The sequence below is a fragment of the Monodon monoceros genome, unplaced genomic scaffold (genome assembly GCF_005190385.1).
Source record: "Monodon monoceros isolate NGI ecotype Baffin Bay Population unplaced genomic scaffold, NGI_Narwhal_1 Super_Scaffold_2, whole genome shotgun sequence".
In the NCBI taxonomy this organism is placed as follows: domain Eukaryota; kingdom Metazoa; phylum Chordata; class Mammalia; order Artiodactyla; family Monodontidae; genus Monodon; species Monodon monoceros.
The window spans coordinates 104,825,273-104,844,578 of NW_021703776.1; the positions used below are offsets into that span (position 1 = coordinate 104,825,273).

The 19,306-nt window shown below is 45.3% G+C and overlaps 1 protein-coding gene across 4 annotated transcripts in view; it reads right to left on the reverse strand.

Moving 5' to 3' along the window:
* Window positions 1–19,306, reverse strand: part of ESYT2 (extended synaptotagmin 2) — a 77,286-nt gene that overhangs the window by 19,851 nt on the left and 38,129 nt on the right. For all 4 annotated transcript variants that reach the window (XM_029233167.1, XM_029233165.1, XM_029233166.1 and 1 more), the window contains exons 7-13: window positions 12,833–12,888; window positions 8,765–8,885; window positions 6,556–6,732; window positions 5,621–5,703; window positions 4,135–4,183; window positions 2,970–3,059; window positions 2,452–2,547 (exon numbers count right to left, since the gene is read on the reverse strand). In XM_029233167.1, the coding sequence (XP_029089000.1) occupies window positions 2,452–2,547; window positions 2,970–3,059; window positions 4,135–4,183; window positions 5,621–5,703; window positions 6,556–6,732; window positions 8,765–8,885; window positions 12,833–12,888 (672 nt within the window). The remainder of the gene's footprint in view (window positions 1–2,451; window positions 2,548–2,969; window positions 3,060–4,134; window positions 4,184–5,620; window positions 5,704–6,555; window positions 6,733–8,764; window positions 8,886–12,832; window positions 12,889–19,306) is intronic.

The window sequence follows — 19,306 nt, forward strand, 5'->3', positions numbered from 1 at the left end:
AAGTGAATCATAAACTCAACATGTTTTTGCACCCTAGGAGCTCTGGTTAAATGGGGAGGGAGAAGGCGCGTTTTCAGAGCAGCAGTGAGTTTCTGTCTTCACTGACTGTCCCCAAGGCCACGGGGGACTTCGTGGAAAGCCAAGCTCTGACACTTCTGTGTTTGGTCAGGAGGAGAAAGTAGATTTAAGGAAGTTTTTTGAAAGCTTGCAAAGAAATATTTACATCTCACATTGAGATGAACCATAAGAAAATCCATTTTAATCATTATGGCTTCACTACTTTTTCCTCAGATGATTTTTTTTTTTTTTAATTTTTTAAGGGCCAGGAGCAGCGTCAGAGCCCAAGGCTCCTCCATGGCTCATGGGGTTTGTCCACCTCGGTATCAGATGCAGTCACCAACATTAGTTACAGCAGTGTTACGTTTCACAAAACAAGCACGAAAGAAACATGCCCAGTAACTGAAATCATGCAAGAAACTGAAAAAGCATGCACGTCATTCCACCATTGAGCAGATGGCATTGAAGTTCCAGTCCACATTCTAGCAGTCTCCACCAAACAGAAGGAAGGAAGAACACTGAGAACTCACAAATAGTGCTCTACAGACTGAGGCAGTATTTTCACAAAACACTAGTCCCGACGCTCGCCTCTCTTTTAAGTAGCCACACCCAAAGTTTCCCTCGTAGATACTCTTGGGAAAATGGAAATGGGAGAAGAAAGCAAAGAATGGTGGATTGTGGTCAATGAAGGCACAAGAGCCCTAATAACCAGGATGCAACAGGCAGAGTCAAAGAATCACGCAGAAACGCAGGAGACGGCACGCACTCCCGTGGAGACAGGCCCAACCGGGCAGCGGTTTTGTAAAGATCCTTTGCCTTTGACGGCCAGAGCATACCTTCATGCACAAAGTGCCCTTTTAACAGAAGGTTGTACAATCACTTTTCTTTCTGTCTTTTGCTTACATGACGTTATTCAATTTTAATTTAATGTGACAAAACACACAGTTCTAAAGAGAGGCCAATTCCCCACCACTTTGCTCTATATCCTAAAATACATAACAAATTCACTTCCATCAGGCATTATGAAAGACTTTAAAACATTATTGTGGTTAAAAGCAAAAAGTTCTACCGTACAAGTAATTCTGCAGAAAGGTTAAACCTTCACTGAAAGAAAGAGTACAATTATATACATTTATACACACAATTGTTACATCTTCCCAATATGAAAAAAATACATGATCAGATTTTAATCGTTAAAAACTTTAAATAAAACATAGAGATGCCCAAAATACATTGACTCTGCTTGTGAACAAAGCCCAAGTAATGCACAATTTTAAACCCTTGAGAGGTGCTAAACAGAATCAGGGTGTGCATTTCACGAGGTAAAGGAACAGCATGGTGCGATCACAGTGAGGTGAGATGCCCAGACGTCCACCGGCACCAAGGACACACCCTGGGGGACTGTCTACAGGTGCACTTGGGTGACCTGGAACCAGTATCATTTCAGGAGGAAACACCTTTCACCTGGAGGTAGCTGTCTTTCTTTCAACAAAACTGGCCTCCAACAGTGAAATGGAACAAGGAAGGCCATCTATTGAACAAGTGAATAGGCACTCAAAACACATTATCAGGGCTTCCCTGGTGGCGCAGTGGTTGAGAGTCCGCCTGCCGATGCAGGGGACATGGGTTCGTGCTCCGGTCTGGGAAGATCCCACATGCCACGGAGCGGCTGGGCCCATGAGCCATGGCCGCTGGGCCCGCGCGTCCAGAGCCTGTGCTCCGCAACGGGAGAGGCCACAACAGTGAGAGGCCCGCGTACCACAAAACAAAAACAAAAACAAGCAAAAAAAAACATTATCAAAACGATAAACACTGATCACGAGCACACTAGCCTCATTGTGGAGGCGAGCATCACACCAGGGCTTGATCAACCCTTCTCCACACTTCTAGTCGTTGTCTATAAAAACTGTTCTCTACAGTTTTTCTAAGAGTGAAATGACTCTGACGCCCACGAGGAGAGGCACTGCTCTGGGCCAGAAGCCGTGTGTGCAGGGGATCACCCAACGCTGCCCCGTCACCCTGCTGTGCTACTTCCAGGATGATGCCAAAGGGATATAATTTTCATCTTTAGGCACTGCATTTTAATAATTAGTGATTCTCTACAGAAAATCTTCTTCTCTAACTACTAGGTGTATTCTTTTCCTATGTACTGGAGATTTCTTCTTAAAACATGTAAGATAATTCTGACCATCCTGGATAAACCAGTAAGATGTAAACATAAAATTACACTCATGGAGGAAATGCACACGTATCCGTCTCCACTGCTGCTCTCTTGGACTGGAGTGAAGTGAAAACACAGCAACAAGAATGGGGACACGGCGTGGGCGCGGCTGAACACAGCAGGATCCACTGCCAGGAAACGAGCACCCAGTGGGCTCTCTCGGAGGCACCTACCGGGAGGTTCCTGGCTGAGTCCAAGTACAAGACGAGCAGCGAGGAGGACAGCCCGTCATTGGCTTGATCTTTGTCAGCTCTGATGTCTGTCAGCACCTACAAGGAAAGGAAAAAGCTTCAGTAGGTGGGTTTCCAAGGTTCCTGACTATTTCTTCCTGATTATGTCTATAATCCTCAAGAAAATAAGAAAAGTGGAGAAATAAGCATCTGATATATGCAATACAGAGAGAATGAACATAAGATTCTATTCAGATCAATCAAACGAAGCACTCGGGTCACCTGTGGCTCTTCAAATCCCTATACAATAATCAAGCACAAAATTTAAAGATCTCATAAAACAGGTGAGAATGACCTGTAAAATTCCATTATCTCTAATTTATCCCTGGTACTACTGTAGTGATTTACAGCACAGGAGTCAAAATGATTGCTGTATTTTTTTTAAGTGAGCAGCAGCACAGTTTAAAGGTACTAATCTTAGCGATCAGGAGTGCAGGCTGTCATGGGACCCCATCCAGCACCTTCTCAAGGTTTGAAGCGTCTGGCATGAGCGTGAGCCACTCCAGTTTCAAGTGCAGCTTTCCTCTGAGGACCTCGTCCAGGGTGAACCACTGCAGAGAAAGCAAGACAGTTCAGCCAAAGTCCTCCTGGATCACACACGCAAACTGAACAGTCTCCACAAACGCAGAAGGCCTGAGTCCTGCCACCTTTAGCTCCAGGCCTGAGAACCAGCTGCTGGCCCCAGACACCGACAGCAGTGGCCGCTTTGCGTGTCTTAACTCACTGACTCCCAATTCCACCCCCGATTCACACGCAAGGACTCAAATGTCCTCTTATACCACCCAACACTGTCAGGCTTCTACGTATGGACTTCCATAGAATTTATGGGCCAAGAGAGAATATAACATTGATCCCAAGTCTGAATTTCAATATCAGACACATTAACAGGTCTGTTTTTCCTCATCACTATATACTAATAATTAGTATACACTTGTTTCAGCTTAAAAGCCACAGAGCAATTAATCGAGGATGGTCCCCAAACACTCAGTATTAAGAAGAGACTGCCCGAGTGCAGGGCTTTGTCTGCCCTGTCCGTCACTGCACACAGCACCTGGCACACAACATGATAACCTGCAGATACCTGTTGAGTGTCTGGCGTGCATGGGAAGGGAAACATGTTACTTTGAAAGCAGATCTCAGCAGTGATTTGGTTAATTACACTTTACTTATCCAAATCTTACCCATCTTTTAGAAGCCACCACAAACTTCCTTTTTTATCCTTTTTATTCTGATAGCAATATCTTGCTTGAAGTACGTCTGCTGCTGTCAATTCACACTGTATTTGTGGGTATCTTTCATGGGACAATTTCTCACCAACGGCACTGTGCCAGCTCTGCTGTGAACTCCAACTATCTTTAAAATGCCTGTTATTGGGGAGTTTCTCCCAGATTCTGCCCTGACTCCGAAGGAGAGCGTGCCTGCCTGAAACAAAGTTGGTGTGTGTTTGGATCCTCAGGAATTTCGAGTGTCTGGTAGGTGCTGACTTCTTTTCACTTTGCTGTTACTAGAAGGCCTAAGTCCTCAACGTCTGTGAGCGGATGTTAAGTTCTCAGACCATCAGGTGGCGGTGGCAGCAGGTGCTCTGTCAACACTCATGAAATAGAACAATACTCAAAGGAAACTTACTTCATCTAAAAGGCGCTCCTTTTCAACTTCAATAAGATCAATCATAAGACTATAGAAATAACAATACAACAACTTTAGAACATAGAAACACACTTCTTACAACTGAAATAACCTTAAGCATTAGTCTATGAAAAGGTACTCCAGAAATGCAACAAAATGCTAGTTTGTCAAGAAACAGACTTCTTCCAAAAGCTTCCCCAAGCTTCCACCCACGAGAGTGAAGCGAGGTAGGGAAGAGCGGGGAGGTAGGAACACTCGGCGAGGCACAGCTGCGGTCAGAGCTGGGAGGGCTGGTCTTGCTCACACGCACCCCAAATGTGCAGGCATATTCCGCCCTGGGCCTGGCGTGCCCTCCGAGCTGCTGCCCATCGCGCCGGCTCAGCCACCTGCGCGCTCAGTTAGGCCTTGACTGCCTCCCCAGACTCGCTCCTCAGCTATGACCAGCGTCTCTGTGGCGGCAGAGGCCTCTGCCTCATGCTCGGCATGTCCCCGACAGCCCGTTCCATTTCCCCCAATAATCCTGCACTGCTGGGAGCATGCAGCTGGCCCCCCGAGCCAGAGGCGACCAGGACGGGACAGTGACACCCCCTTCTTCTGCAGCCACCCCTCCTCTCTGCCCCCGAGCTCTGCCCCAGGTCAGACCTGACATCTCTCTCCTGATCTATCCCAACAGCCTCCTGAAGGCCGGCCAGTCCCCAGTCTCAGTCCCTGATAACCTAACCTAACAGTGGCTTCACTGGAATGCAGGTCTGATCTGTTCACTGCCTTGCTTGAAATCTTTTGGTTGCTCCTCATTAAACTGTCTCATGAATGAATTCTGAGGTCACAGTCTAACACACAGCCCATTCTTGATGAAGCCAGACCTGTCCAATGTCATCTATCCTTATATCTTTTTTGCCACAAGAAATTCAGTTAAATAATAAAGATTAGGCTAAAGTGTGTTTTTTGGTATTTTTTTCAGCTGTACAGGTTGTTCAATTTAAGCAAACAGGTCAATATTTGCTTTTCCAGTATATAGGCACAATATAAATTACTATCTACTCCCCGCCCCCATAACCCAATAACAAATCAAAAGTTAAAAAACCTGTTTCTATAACCTAGCGCACACCTGCCTGCGTGGTGTAAAGGCTGGAGAGCTGGGCTGGATTGGGGGCCATGCCTGGCTGCTGAGCACTTAAAATGGGGCAGCACAACTAAGAAAATGAATTTTAAATTTTGCTTAACTTTAATCAATTTAATTTAAATAGCAACATGTGGCTGCTATGATGGACACAGATCTAGCAGCTTTCCTTTTCTTACTCAAATGTGAATGTTTTAGGAACAAAACGTGTTTTAAGAAATCTAAGGTGAAGCAACGCTACATCTAAGAGCCATTTTAACATACACATAACATGTACATAATCCTGTTTTTGAAGTTATATTACATGTTTAACAGTGATTATCAAAGAAAAAGAGTCTACGCTCTCCTCAGTCACGAAGGATTTACCTTCCAAGGAAGTCGTCCTTGTCTGGGTCTTCGTCAAAGAGCTCGATCTCTAATTCTTGTCCGGGATGTTCATAGACCAGAGCCTGAAAGGTAGCAGCTCACAGTTATCTCACATTCACCAGTATCGTGTCTACTGAGTACGTGACTGCAGTCAGCGGCAGCAGCTGCACAGCACTGAGGTCCCCGCTGCCGGACCCGACACACTTCTGGATGGCAGGGTCCCTGCTAGGGACCTGTATCCACGCACACGGCCATGAGCCACTGCGCCTTGTCCCCAGTTACCGGGGGCCACAAACTTGGATGTCTCTCCACTCCAGCAGCGGCCCCGGTCAGTGCTGGCTGCAGGGCGGCCGCAAGTGCTCCACTCACCACCACTCCGAGATTGAGAGATTTGGCAACAGACCAGGCTGGGAGGACGGGAAGCTGATGGGTATAAACTGCACCACTTCTCAGTTCTTTCCAAACCGCATACCTTGTGATGCAGCAATTCCACTCTGAGGAGCGTAATGTGGGGAAAACTTGGCCAAATGCAGAAAACCCACGACACTCATACAGCACTGGTTACAATGAACCCAAAAGCCCAGATCTCTCTGAGTAAAAACATGATGGTACCTGCTCAAGTGAACAGCTATATTTATTGACATGTAGAGATGTCCAGATGTATTAAATGAAAATTTACAAAACAGTAAATAATCAACCTCATTTTGGAATACGTTTATGTGTATTAAGGGCTAATTATTTACTGTGATAGCTTGATGCGATTAAGGTTTAAAATTTTGTGTGAGGTAGGGATACAAGGTACAATAGTTTTAAAAATGGAAAATGAAAGCAAAGAGAATTGAGATTACCCTGAACTAAATAAGCACACCACGACCCCGCAGCAGGAGTGGAACAGGAATGTGGAGGGGGGACGGCAGCAGCACCCACTCTCTCACCTCGTACACCTCGTTCCACTTTGGACTGAGGTTCTCCTTGATGACCTTGCTTTGGAAGATTTGGTTGCCAACTCGAATCACTCCATAGGGGTCTGACTTCCCCTTGACAAGTCCCTTAAGATAAGTGTCTTTTCCCTGAAGATCCTGAGCTTCAATAAAGTGTATCCTCAGGACACCCTGGAAAGAAGGAAGACAGAGCAGACTGCTCACTGGCTCACCCAACAGACACGGAGCGAAGCCTGTGCACAGGGAACAGGCAGCTCCTCCTCCCTGAGCAAAAAAGGCAAACACGTGATGCCAGGAGCAGCACAACGGGGTTCCAGGGGTCTGACCGGAGCCAGAGACAGGAGCGGCTAGCGTGAGCCACCACCTCTTGCAGACTTCTCCTGGGACGGGGGGTCCCAGAGCGGCACTGTGCCCCAGGGACCCCAGGAGCCCAACTTGGGCAGGGCAGGACGGCAGGAGGTCAGATGGCACAGGGCCTCACGGGTCATCAAACAGTCCTGTGTTTCGGTAGTTGTAACATTAGTGGTAACTGCAGTGATAACAAGTGATAACTGGCACTACAGGATGCACGAGACTGTTCCTAAGTCCTTGATATGCAATTACTTTCCAATTACTTCACTGAATTTTTACAAGAATCCTGTGAAATACTGTCATTAAACCTATTTTATGGATAGGAAACTGAAAATCTGAGATACATATGACTCACAGGCTTAACATAGTTATCTTTTTCAAAAATGTTGTTTAATTGATAAAATTGAAAACCTCCACTCATATTTCTTTCAAGGCAAACACAACCTGTAAAGTTACCTTTAGGAGGGTAGCATTCTACATCACAAAACACTTTTAAAAAAATTACCAGGTAGTATTTCTGAACCAACCAGCATAGAAAGATAGACATCTTTACAGATAAATACGCTTTTAAAACCGTAACAAAACAAAATCCCTGGCTTATATTTTCACAGGTCTAAAGCTTAGATAATGTGGCAACAAACATATCTGAGCAGCAGGGAGGCTGGATCCGGGCAGGCTTAGATGGTCACCTGTACTCAGAGAATACAAAGCCTAATGGCCTAGGAGCACGGGGATTTCTATGTGGAAAGGCAGGCCTGCGTTTCCAGAGATAAGAATCCTAAGTTAAGGAAAGAAAGACATCCCTGTCTCATACATGGTGTCCCATCACATCTGCTGAATGCCAACAATGTAACTAATTTGGGCATGAATGACTGGGGTGTTGTTACTTGAAAAAATACAGGAATGCTCATGCACGTTTCTTGGTTTGTGCACTGTTACTGAGATCGAATTTACCTAGAAAGAGTAACGGGCAGTGGGGAAAGGCTGGCCACTTCTACTTCAGGAAACAAACACTGAACTAGGACCAGACACCATGTGACAGGCTGCCCACTCCACTTCTGGAGCCCAAGGTTGGTCAGACCAGACGGGTGGGGTGAAGCCCAGGGGGGAGAAGCCCTTGCTAACTGGGGCCAACCCTCCAGCTCTGTGCCCAGCAGAGGATTCCACGTCCTTGGCCAGCAGGCTCTCACAGTCTCAGACTGAGGTTGTTTAGTTTACTCAAACGAAGGTGACTCCAACATGTGTGACCCGCCTCTGTGTGCAGGGCATCACCCCAACTTACAGATGAAGAAACTGCAGCCCAGACACACCAAGGAATATGCTCCCAAAGTGAAGCTGCTGCCTAACCCCAGGGCTGTGACTCAGCCCCGGCCATGCCCTTCCATCCCACCCAGGGCAGCTGTAACACTAACGACGTGCCTGCCACATCCCTCACTGAATGACCCCCAAAGATGCCCACTTTGTCATATCTGAGAGGAGGCTTGTACAACGTTCCCAGCTTAGGCTGAACTGTTACATCTTGATACATACAAATAGGAAGTGCTTTCTGAGGCAATAAATAAGTTGTCATAGCTGTTCTTTACAACTTGCAATGATATCTGCAGAATTAAATCCCTATGAGCAGCTCTGAGGTTCACAGCTGAGGTTTAAGAACTGTCCTCAAGTCTCTGAAAGTTTTCGGCCAGATGCCCCTTAGCCAATCTCCTAAGGAACGGGGCAGGACAGACCACCTTTACTGCATCAAGATCCATGTGGCAAGGCTGCTGTTAGAAGAAATACAAGAAGTCACAACACCCAAGTATGTGAAGAGTTCCTCCAGTCTGTCTGTAAGTGTTAATGAACGGATGCTTACCTTTGGTATAGGAAACCGCAACTGTGCTATTTGAACTTCGCTGACGAGAGGAACTGTGATTCGGTTGGGAAGCACCAGGTAGTTTGATATTATGTCCAAAATGATAGTATCTGACAAACCACTGTTAGGTGGGAGGTAAAAAACAAACAAACCAACTATCAGACACTCCAATACTAGTTATCTCCTGTTAACAGTGAACTTAGCATAGACATGACACAGTATCCCACTGACAGCGCGGAGCTAATCCCTCTAACACAGTATTTAAAGCCAGCAGTTTAATACTTTAGATGCAGTACTGCTACAGTGACGATTATGTGGGATTTATTCTGAGAACACAAGATACTATTCTGGCTATATTTCACAACGTCCTAAATAACATCTCATACATTTCCACATAACTTTATCACTGATTTAATATTGAATAAGTAAGATACATTTAAATAAATCTTTTTTTTAACATAAACTATTTCAAACACCCATAAAAGTACAGAGAATACCAAAACAAGCATCCATTTATTTACTCATTCCATGTTTATTACATTAAATGTATCTTTCCTGATATATATGCAGAGGTCCCAATGAAGTAAAGGAATTTACAGTTCATTCTTTCTTCACACTTTATTTGGGTACTGAATACTGTAGTCAATTTGAAATACTATACACCACTGCACAGAGATCTCAGTAGCAAGAATAAAACTGTGGAGGCTAAAGAAACAAATGTACTTTCAATATGCTTTTTGTCTATTCTTTGGTGTAAATGTGAGAATCAAGCAACGTATGTGTGACAGCACTTTTGAAGGCATACGTAAACCAAGTTTCATTGCTATAGAAGGACACCTTTAGCCAGAAGTGCAAAGTTTTAAAAGAACCTTACTTCTTGCCAGTACTTCTCAGATGTTAACATTATGAACACGCAGATGTAAAGTAACTACACACGGAACATCCACTGGGACACAGTGAAAGTGCGGTCATTCACTGAGTGATAACTGAGCCTCACTGCAGGTTGGGGGTCCAAATGCAAGGCCAAGATGCGGAACCGCAGCACAGCACCTTTCAGTCCGACATGGGCAGAAGACAAACCACACACCCACAGACAGCTCCACTCTACTGCTGAAGAGGCCAGTTACTCAGGCGCTAACAGTCCAGGGGGACTCAGAGGGTCTAAGCCGGCAGACACTGGATCAGTGTTCACCAAGCAGAGGATGAGGTGGCCCTTCAAAGCGTTAAGACCAAGCATAGTCTGACTTCAGGCATTTCCCTGCAGAAGTACCAGTTTTGTTTATATTGAAAATCTGTTGAAACAGAAGACCCCTCACTGATGACATAAATGTTTCAAGAATCCCTTAGCTGCTATGGTGGTCGGCCACCGCCTCACCTCTCTCTAACGCCTACGGTGCCAGCACAAGGCTCAGCCAGGCAGCCCCACCCGCGGGCTCCCAAGTGGGGCTGGGCATCCCCTGAGCCGCTCTGCTCGTCCTGACTACGCTGGGGCTCAGCACACAGAACAGCTTCCACTGTGTCCCACCCTTCTGGTCCTTTGGAACCGACCCTGCTCATCACCCTACTTCTGTTTCTGTCACAACCTTCATCCCTTCAACACTCAGTTTATGGCTCTTCGTTGAAAAATCGTAAGGATAGCTAAAATTTGCGGTAAAGTAAAGTGATTCAGGCATCACTGCTACTTTATAATACCTTGGATTCTGTTTTGTAGTCAATGGATAGAGCATGTAGATGTTCATTTTGTAAAGCTTGGCGCAAGATTTCATTATGTTAGGTTCAAAGTTATTAAATATCTATTTTTATAAGACAAGGCTTGCCACAGCTGTGAGCTGTTTGACAAAATCTTTGAGAAACAGTAGCGCAAGTTTTACGTTAAGTAGATATGTGTATATTGTATCACATAAAATTTACATAATTATGTATCATATATAAATATATATAATTTAAAAGGGGTATTTTACCATATCTCTTTTATACCATAGTCTCATTTTTGAATGGTGTGTGTCTATTTCCGTCTGTATTTCTAATATATATGAGTATATATTGATACTTTTAATGACAAATGCAATCCTATACATAATGAATATAGAAGAATAGGTTTTATACACTGTATATATGAAAACCCATATATAAAACAACAGCTGGAAGTTATTACTATACAAAAAGAGCCTGCCTTCATATAAAATCATGCAATGAAATGGCGCTGTATTTGTATGTGTGCGTCGTGCGAGTATGCATGCATTTCTCCCTTCTAACTGAATGCTCTGGGACTGACCCCCGAGCTGTGCTGCAGGCTCATGCGGCAGAGCCCGCCCTCTGGCTCTCTACAGGGAGCCAGCACAACACGGCCTGCAGGGCAGATGCTCGACAAACCCCTCCCAGGACGCAGAGGGGAGGAAAGCAGACCACACTCTTCTACACTAAACGACAGCAGGGATTTGTCATTTTTGCCAGCTAAGCAGCACCCTCTCCTCCGACTTCTGGAACCCTTCCTTGGGAGGCCCCCCCCCGCCCACCCCCCTTCACTGGAGCTTCTTCAAGCACTTCTCTGCCTCCTCTCAGCGTGGGCACGAGGCCCAACCTGATCCTCAGAACCAGGAGGGTCTGTCCAAGGACAGGCAGACAAACAGAAGTCAACCTTAGAACTTTTGCTGGAACTCGTGGGAAAAGGTTCTTTTTCCAACTGAGGTTGCTGAGCGTGTAGAATAGAAGCTAGAAGCTGCTACTTCACAGCAAGAGTCTGCCTGGCAACAAAGCCACACACAGAAAAGCAGAGTCAGGAGCCGTCCTGTGGACGCCAGCACCTGGCTGTGCCTGGCTACCCGACAGGGCCACAGGCCTCTCGGCGACACCAGCCAAGGGTGCAGGCTCCACTCTGCTCATGGCCACGGCTGGCACTCACAGCAGGCACTCCGTACCCATTTGTCGGATGAGTGAATAGACTGTCTCTAAAAAACAGTATTTGTTTACTCAATTATTTACTCACTTAATGAAGACCAGGTAAGTTGGGTTTGTTGTTGCAAGCAAGAATCCTAATCAACACTTTAACAAAACTCTTTTAAAGTTTTCCTTTCGTTCCAAAAATCTTTTAAAGATAACAGTATTTTTCTATATCCAATAAACCACAGCACCTAAAAAAGACTTTTATTGTTATGACTATGCCTCAGTGTAGTCTTAATTTTTCCCTTATAATGAAACAAAATAAAATTCTTTCTAATGGCCATTTCAAGGGCATAAACAAATACACGGGAAGAGAAAAAAACAGATTGAAACCAAGGTTTTCGTATTTCAATTTTTAAGCTATTTTAGGGGGAAAAAACCCCCACAGATTAGCAGTGTCCACTAGAAACATATGTAACTTTAACCAACAAGCAACACACTTTAACCTTCAAATGCAACAGTGAAACCAGCAGAAGCAGGCTTGGTGGCTGCAGCCTCAGACCTTCCTGCTCAGAGGTGGCTAACAGGTCTGCTGCCACCGCCTTCCACCTTGGAGGACAGATGGACTCTGTGATGCGACTGGGAAGCATCACTTCTCTCACAGGCGGGACAAGCCCTGAAGGGCTTCACATGCTCGTGGTGGAAGGTTGCCTCGTGTTTCAGACACTAGGGTACACTGAACAATGAGGGCCTCCCAGCCACACGATGCAGCTCCCAGGTCCAGGGCTGACACCTACCCCTCCAGGGAGGCACGGGTCAAGGCACATAACGCAGAAAGGGAAGGCGCAGCACAGCTCAAAAAGATTCCAGAAAAGGCTACTTTTGAAACATCTAAGCTTGAAAACTTTTTAAAGTTCTCTTTAATTTTCTGGGATATTAAAACACCAAAACTGGAAAGACATCTCATGACTAATGAAAAGGCTCCATCTAGTCCTAACAGGGCTCTCATGCAGCTCTGACCCAGAGCCTCAGACGGGGCGACAACACCAGAGCCCAAGAGAGCCCGCGCAGAAAGCATGGACCATGCTCGGAAGACACAGCTCTCAAACATCTGTGTCGTCTTCGCGACACTGGAAACGCACATGACACCACCAGCAAGCTACCCACAGGACGTGACAGAGTACTTACTTCAATCCGGGGATATCGAGAAGATTAGTCAGTCCTGTCCAATTAATTTCTAAAAGCTGTTTTAAAGAAAGGGCAAAAATATTAAGTATGCAAATTATTTCCAATTATCATATCAAATCATGCAGGTTTGTTTCTTTATAAATGAAATGGGTTTGGTACATAATACTGTCCTATACCTTGTTTTTCACTTTGTAAAACATCAAGGCCGTTGTCCCTTGTTGGTATAGATAGCTTGCCTGTTCTTGTTTTGTTCTTTTGATGTCATAATTTACTCCAGTAAAATCATAACTATTTATATACCCATCCTCCTATTGACAAGCACTTATTTACAATTTCTCTTTTATTGTAAGTAATGGATCAGTGAATATCTTTGTACACACGTGTTGTTACATACACATGGAGACTAGCATTCAAAGAGTGGAAATTCTGGTCAAAGATACATGCTCATTTTTTATGTTGATAGATGCTACATAATTGCCCTATTATTGTACAAACTTACATTCCCATCAAAACTGTGTAAAATGTCCTTTCTTTACACCCTATTAAAAATATTTTACACCTATATTAAAAATCAGTCTATCCAGCAGTTAAAGAATGGTACTTTATCACTGCTTCAGTCTGCATATTCCTATATTAGTGGGACACGTTCCATTCATTCATTCAACATCTGTATTTTATTGCTCATTTTTCTAGTGGGTATTTATCTTAGAATAATTCCTATATAGTTGGCTGAGATTCTATTAAACGGATGTGGACAGGTAAAAAGTACTGACTGGAAACACTGCTTTTCCTGTCAAGATGGATACTGCACATAATGAAATTACTTGTGCTTTATATTGTAGAAGATACTAAGTGAAACTGCATGACCTCTATTACCCATATAGCTGGAGTGACAAAGCTGGGGAGTAGGTGGTTATAAATATGAACTGGAAGGGTCAAGATTCTTTCGGACAGAGCAAAACTCAAAAGCAACAACTTTAATAAAGTCCTGAAACACTAACCTCCCTAGGACTCCCTATATTACCCTGACTATGATCTCTAAACGCATTTTCCACTAAAAGGAACAGGGGATTTTGAAGAAATGGCTGATTCCAGGTCTGGGACAAAAACTGTTAACGTGAGCCTGGGGCATCCTGCTGAATCAGGAGTAAAGAAGCACTCAAAGGCCCTCCCAAAGGGCGGTCATCTGGAAGGGAATATAACCAGATTACAAACTCTCAGGTGACAGAGGGCCTACTTGCAGGATCCTGGTCAAAATGATAAGATATACCTGAATGCTACCCAAATTCTGAGAAACAAAATGCCTGGGAGGCAGGGGCAGAATTCATGGAAGGACAGACTCAGGTGAGTTTGAAAAGAAGAGATCTGAATGCAAGAAAGAAGGCCCCAGGGGAAGGGCCTCCACGTTCAAGGCCCTGAAGGGGGAGCTGGCCTGTCCATGAACACAGGGAGGCCGGGGACAGAAGAGCCAAGCTGAGGGGGTGGGAGAGGAGTGTGAGTGACCGTGTGTGGGAGGACGAGAGTGAGTGTGTGAGCAGGTGGACAGGTGTGAGGGCGGGGGCACAGAGGGGAGCCACCGGGAGGGGCAGATCCAGGCAGCGCTTTGGGAAAGCAACTAAAATTAGTGCCTCCCCCACCAAGTCTGGATGACTGGGATCTCCTTTCGGGAAACTGAAGAATCAGTGAGACGTGCTTCCAAAGGACAGGAAATCAGCTCTTTGGGCTGCCAAGGAACAGTGAGTAAGGTGGGCACGTTGCAACTGGAATCCCACCAGCGCAGCATGTGTTCACGGGAACCTCAGCCAGCTGCCCTCTGCCCTCCGTGCCATCTGAGGGTTGCAGAAGAGCCGGCAACAGCCACTGCTCATTTCAGCACTGACGACACGCCAGGCGTCCTACACGGGAAGTCTGTTAAAAACAGACTGGTGGAGACTTCCCTGGTGGTCCAGTGGTTAAGAATCCGTCTTCCAATGCAGGGGACGCGGGTTCGATCCCTGGCCAGGGAACTAAGATCCCGCATGCAGCGGAGCAACTAAGCCTGCGCACCACAACTACTGAGCACGCGCGGCACAAGGAAGAGCCCGCGTACCGCAACTAAGACCAGATGCAGCCAAAAAGAAAATAAATATTTAAAAACAAAACAAAACAGACTGGTGGCTCCACCCTTCTCCAGAGTTTCTGAATTTTCTCATTTGGGCTGGTGGTAAAGGTCACGAATATTTTTCTTATGTCTTAAAGCTCCTAGGACTTCCAGCTTTCACTTGGGATGTAGAAAACTGGGAAGAGCATCACTCCTGGATGCATGGAGAGCTGAGGTGACAGGGCCATCCCAGGGCAGGAGAGCCAGAGTAAACCCTGTGAAATCCACAGAAATAGGGCAGGCCCAGGAGAGCACAGCTGCTGCAGGAAAGGCAGAAGCCCTGCCTTCGAGAGGCGAGGGCCCACATCCACTCAGAGGACAGGAACAGAATTCACCCTCTACGCCTTGACCACAGAGATCCAGTATTGCTGGGGGCGGGGGCGACACTCTCTCCTGCACAAGACCCTCCAAAGACAGAGTCACAGGGAGGGGGCAGGGCCACTGAAAGAGCACCGCAACAATGGTGGTGGGGTAAGACGCTCCAAAATGATGAAAGATATCAAACCCCAGATGCAAGAAATGCAGAGAACACCTGGCGGGATAAACAGCCGCAAACTCCCCAGTGGCTTAATGTGTGGCCTAAGACTGAGCCTCTTCCGTCCAGTGGGCTCCATGGACCTGCCAGCCCAGCCCTGCCTCGCCCCTCATGGCCGCCTCCCATGCGGGGCTGCAGGAATCGGTTTCGGGAAGCCTCATTCGAATGCTGCAACCTTCCTATTCCTGGTCTCGGGGTTAAGGGTCTGTATCTGATGCAGCTGGAATAGGGCAGGCAAGGACGAAGGGAAGACCGGGAGGCTCACTCCTGGGGGCACCGGCAGCCAGTGTTTCTGGCCTGTGGCCTGAAGGACCAGAGGAGGCTGGTCTCAGGGTGAGAGAAGAACGAAGCTGAGGCAGAACAGGCACAAGAGACAGTGGCCACGGCGTCCACATTCCGTCCTGTTCCTGACTCCCAACTGCAGCCCCTGCATGGGTTTCATAAGACATCAATATATGCTCATTTTGTTTTTAAATAAAGCCTCCCCTTCTCCCCCTTCCTTTGCTTAAGGTACCTCAATTGCTGGAGTCCTAGCTAGTAGGATTCAATTTCTTTTCACAATCACTCTAAAAGGAAGATGTTATTTACATTTTATAGATGAAGAAGCTCAACCTGTGGACCAAAGCCTCAGCAGGCATGTCCTTTGCTAGCTGGGAGGACCCCTTTAGGATAAACACATTCAGAGTGAGCCCCAGACCATCTCCTGGAGAAGTTCTAGAAAGGACCTCCTGACTCAGTCTACTCTAATCCATACTCCTGAGACAAACCTAAAAATGACCTAAGGATTGTGAAACACCCTTAAGAGTGTATGCCAGAGGCAATCCCAACAACTGCCAAGTTAGCATGAGTAGGTGGCCGCCACTTCCCTGGGACACGTCCAAGGGCAGAGAGTAGGTCACGCCCTGGCTCATACCAGAACCTTAACCCAAGCTTCTGTGCTTACCAGTGCTCGGCCTCTGCTGCCAGGACCCCACCAGAATGCTAACCCTACGTACAGGAAAATATTTAATTTCTGAAACATCTGAAGACTCACTATGTGCCAGGTGCTATACCAAGTGTTTTACATTTAATCGTCACCTCTAATCTTTTGAGGGAGGTATAAGTGTACTCCCCATGTTACCGATGGGGAGACTGAGGCTTACAGAAATTAAACACAGTTGGGCCTCTGTATCTGAGGGTTCCAGTTCCGTCTCCTCAGATTCAACCAAATACGGATCAAAAGTATTCAGAAAGAAAAAATTCCAGAAGTTCCAAAAAGCAAAGCTTGAATCTGCTGCACTAGGGCAACTATTTACATTGGACTTTCAACTATTTACACAGAATTTACACCGTACTAGGTGTTATAAGTGATCTAGAGATGATTTAAAGGATACGAGAAGATGTGCGTAGGTTATGTACAAATGCTACGCCATTTAATACGGAACTTGAGCACCCACGGATTTCGGTCCATGGGAGTCCGGGAACCAATCCCCTGTGGATACTGGGAGAAGATGGTAGTTTGCTCAAAGCATGCAGTTCAAAGGAGAGAAAGAACCAGGAGCGGAAAGTGAGGCTGTGTGGCGCTCACATCTGTCACTTAACCTGAAATAAGGTGACAGTACATCCGCCCTGCCCACACTGTGCTCAACGAAGTCAGCACTGCAGACACCTGTGGTTATTTTTTTAAAAACAAGTAGCACATTATCAGAACTAATCTAAACAAATCAACGAGCAAAAAAACGTGCGAAAGTTTCATATTCTTCTGAAGGTTGCCATGCTTCTAAATCATCTGAATAGTCAAACCCCCAAATCTTTCTGTTTTTCACTGGGGTGAGGAAGGACTTGGCAGCCAGCAGGGAATTCTGCTCTTACATTTTCCAGATGAAAGCGACTGAAAAAGTCCCTTTTCTCTGAAGCCTGTGCTTGGTGGCTGTAATTCACCATATAAGGATACAAGTGATCCTCAACCTTTCACAGCCTCATCCTGCTTTTCTGAGTACTAAAATTTCATTTGGAAATTAATATTATAATGTTTTTTTTTTTGTTTTTTTTTTTTACTTTTTGGCTGCACAGCTTGTGGGATCCTAGTTCCCTGACCAGGGACTGAACCTGGGTCCTGCAGTGGAAGCACAGAGTCTGAACCACTGGACCACCAGGGAAGTCCCTACAATGTTATTTTTAAACTAAGTATACCTAAGAAAGATCCAATGAAGAATATTACAAAGTTCTGAGGAAGATTTAAAGATTTGGATTTTGTTACATTCTGAGCTGAATAAAGAACTCTTTCTTTAAATTGTTAAAAATTCCCTGCAAACTAAAAATACTTATCAACTTGCTAAGGATTAGTTTTTTATATTCATTAATGAAGGAATTTTTTAAAACGTACTGTCTTTTCAATAACTTGTATGTGGGGGAAAAAAAACCCATGAATGTTGAATCTTTTACGGATTTCTTCATTTCTCAAAATTTTAATAAATTAAAATTTAACACAGATGTTCCTTAATAGCTTTTGAATTTTACCATGCTTTGTGTCGTTAAGATACGTTCAAAATAAGCCAATTATTTAAGCAATAAAAAGCAAATGAGAATAATAATTTTAGTGGTAACAAAAAGTGATGACACTTACTTCTTATGTTTTTATGCAGAAAAGCACCACTTGTTTGGTCTAGATAAACTTGTATTTTAAAAACCAGCAACAATAATTTGTATTAAGTTATTTGAATCAAATTATACAAATGAATATCCCCATTTTACACTACACATGATGTTAATGACACCTCCAGAAAGGACTCATTGCAGGTTACAAAAATGGCACACCGTGAAGAGGTATCTGAGAAACAGATCCATTCATTCATCAGACATTTACTGAACTGTATGGAGACAGATATGGCTGTGCCTTCCAAAGATTAAGAAGTGTGCTGCGAGGCACAGGGACAAGGAGGGAACCTGGCTGCCCATGTCCTGGGAAGGGCAGCATTCTGGGAGAGGAGAGAGAGAGAAGGAGGGAGGTGGAAGGGACGATGGGGGAGGGGTGGGGGTGGTACTACCACTGCACTGGACAGATGACCGTCTGCGAGTGAGAGCCGGCCCCTGGCGGGTCAGTCTGCCGGGGCAAGACCCCTAGCAGTGAAGTCCACTGAGGACAGAGCCAAGGCAGAAAGCCAAGCAGAGGCTGCAGAAGCCCAGATGAGGAGCCTTGTAGGAATGGAGCCACCCAGGTGAGGATGGACAGTCTCAGTAAGGGGAGGGGCCTCGGTGAGGAGATAGGGTCTCAGTGAGGGAGAGTCTAGGTAGGTGACATGTTTGTTGTCTTACTTTTGTGGCTAATAATAAGTATTGACGACTTATAACAAAAATGGAATGTGAAATAATAATATCATGGTTTATCCAAGTGTTAAAATATAATTTAGTTAAAATTAATCTTTGTGACTCTTAAAAACACAGCATACTGTGTGCTTCATTCAACACACCCCAAGAGGCAGGCAATGGCGGGGTGGGGGACGGCTGCAGGGAGACTTAGGGGGAGTATGAGGATAGCAACTCTGCCAGACCAGGGCAGGTCCAGGTGCAGATCCCCAAACTTACTAGTTTTGTGACTTGGACAAATCAGACTCTCAGGTCCTGGTCAGCAAAAGTATTTAGTGTTAGTTATTTAACTACAGAGCTATGAGGATTGAATGAGTAAATATATATCATACTCAGTGATAGGTGCTGAATGTTAGTTACAACCTACACTTTCTAAGGTCTGCTTTCAAATTTTCTGCAGCAAACATTTTTATAATGAGGAAAAAAGTTGTCCATCAAGAGATGTGAAGCCCTC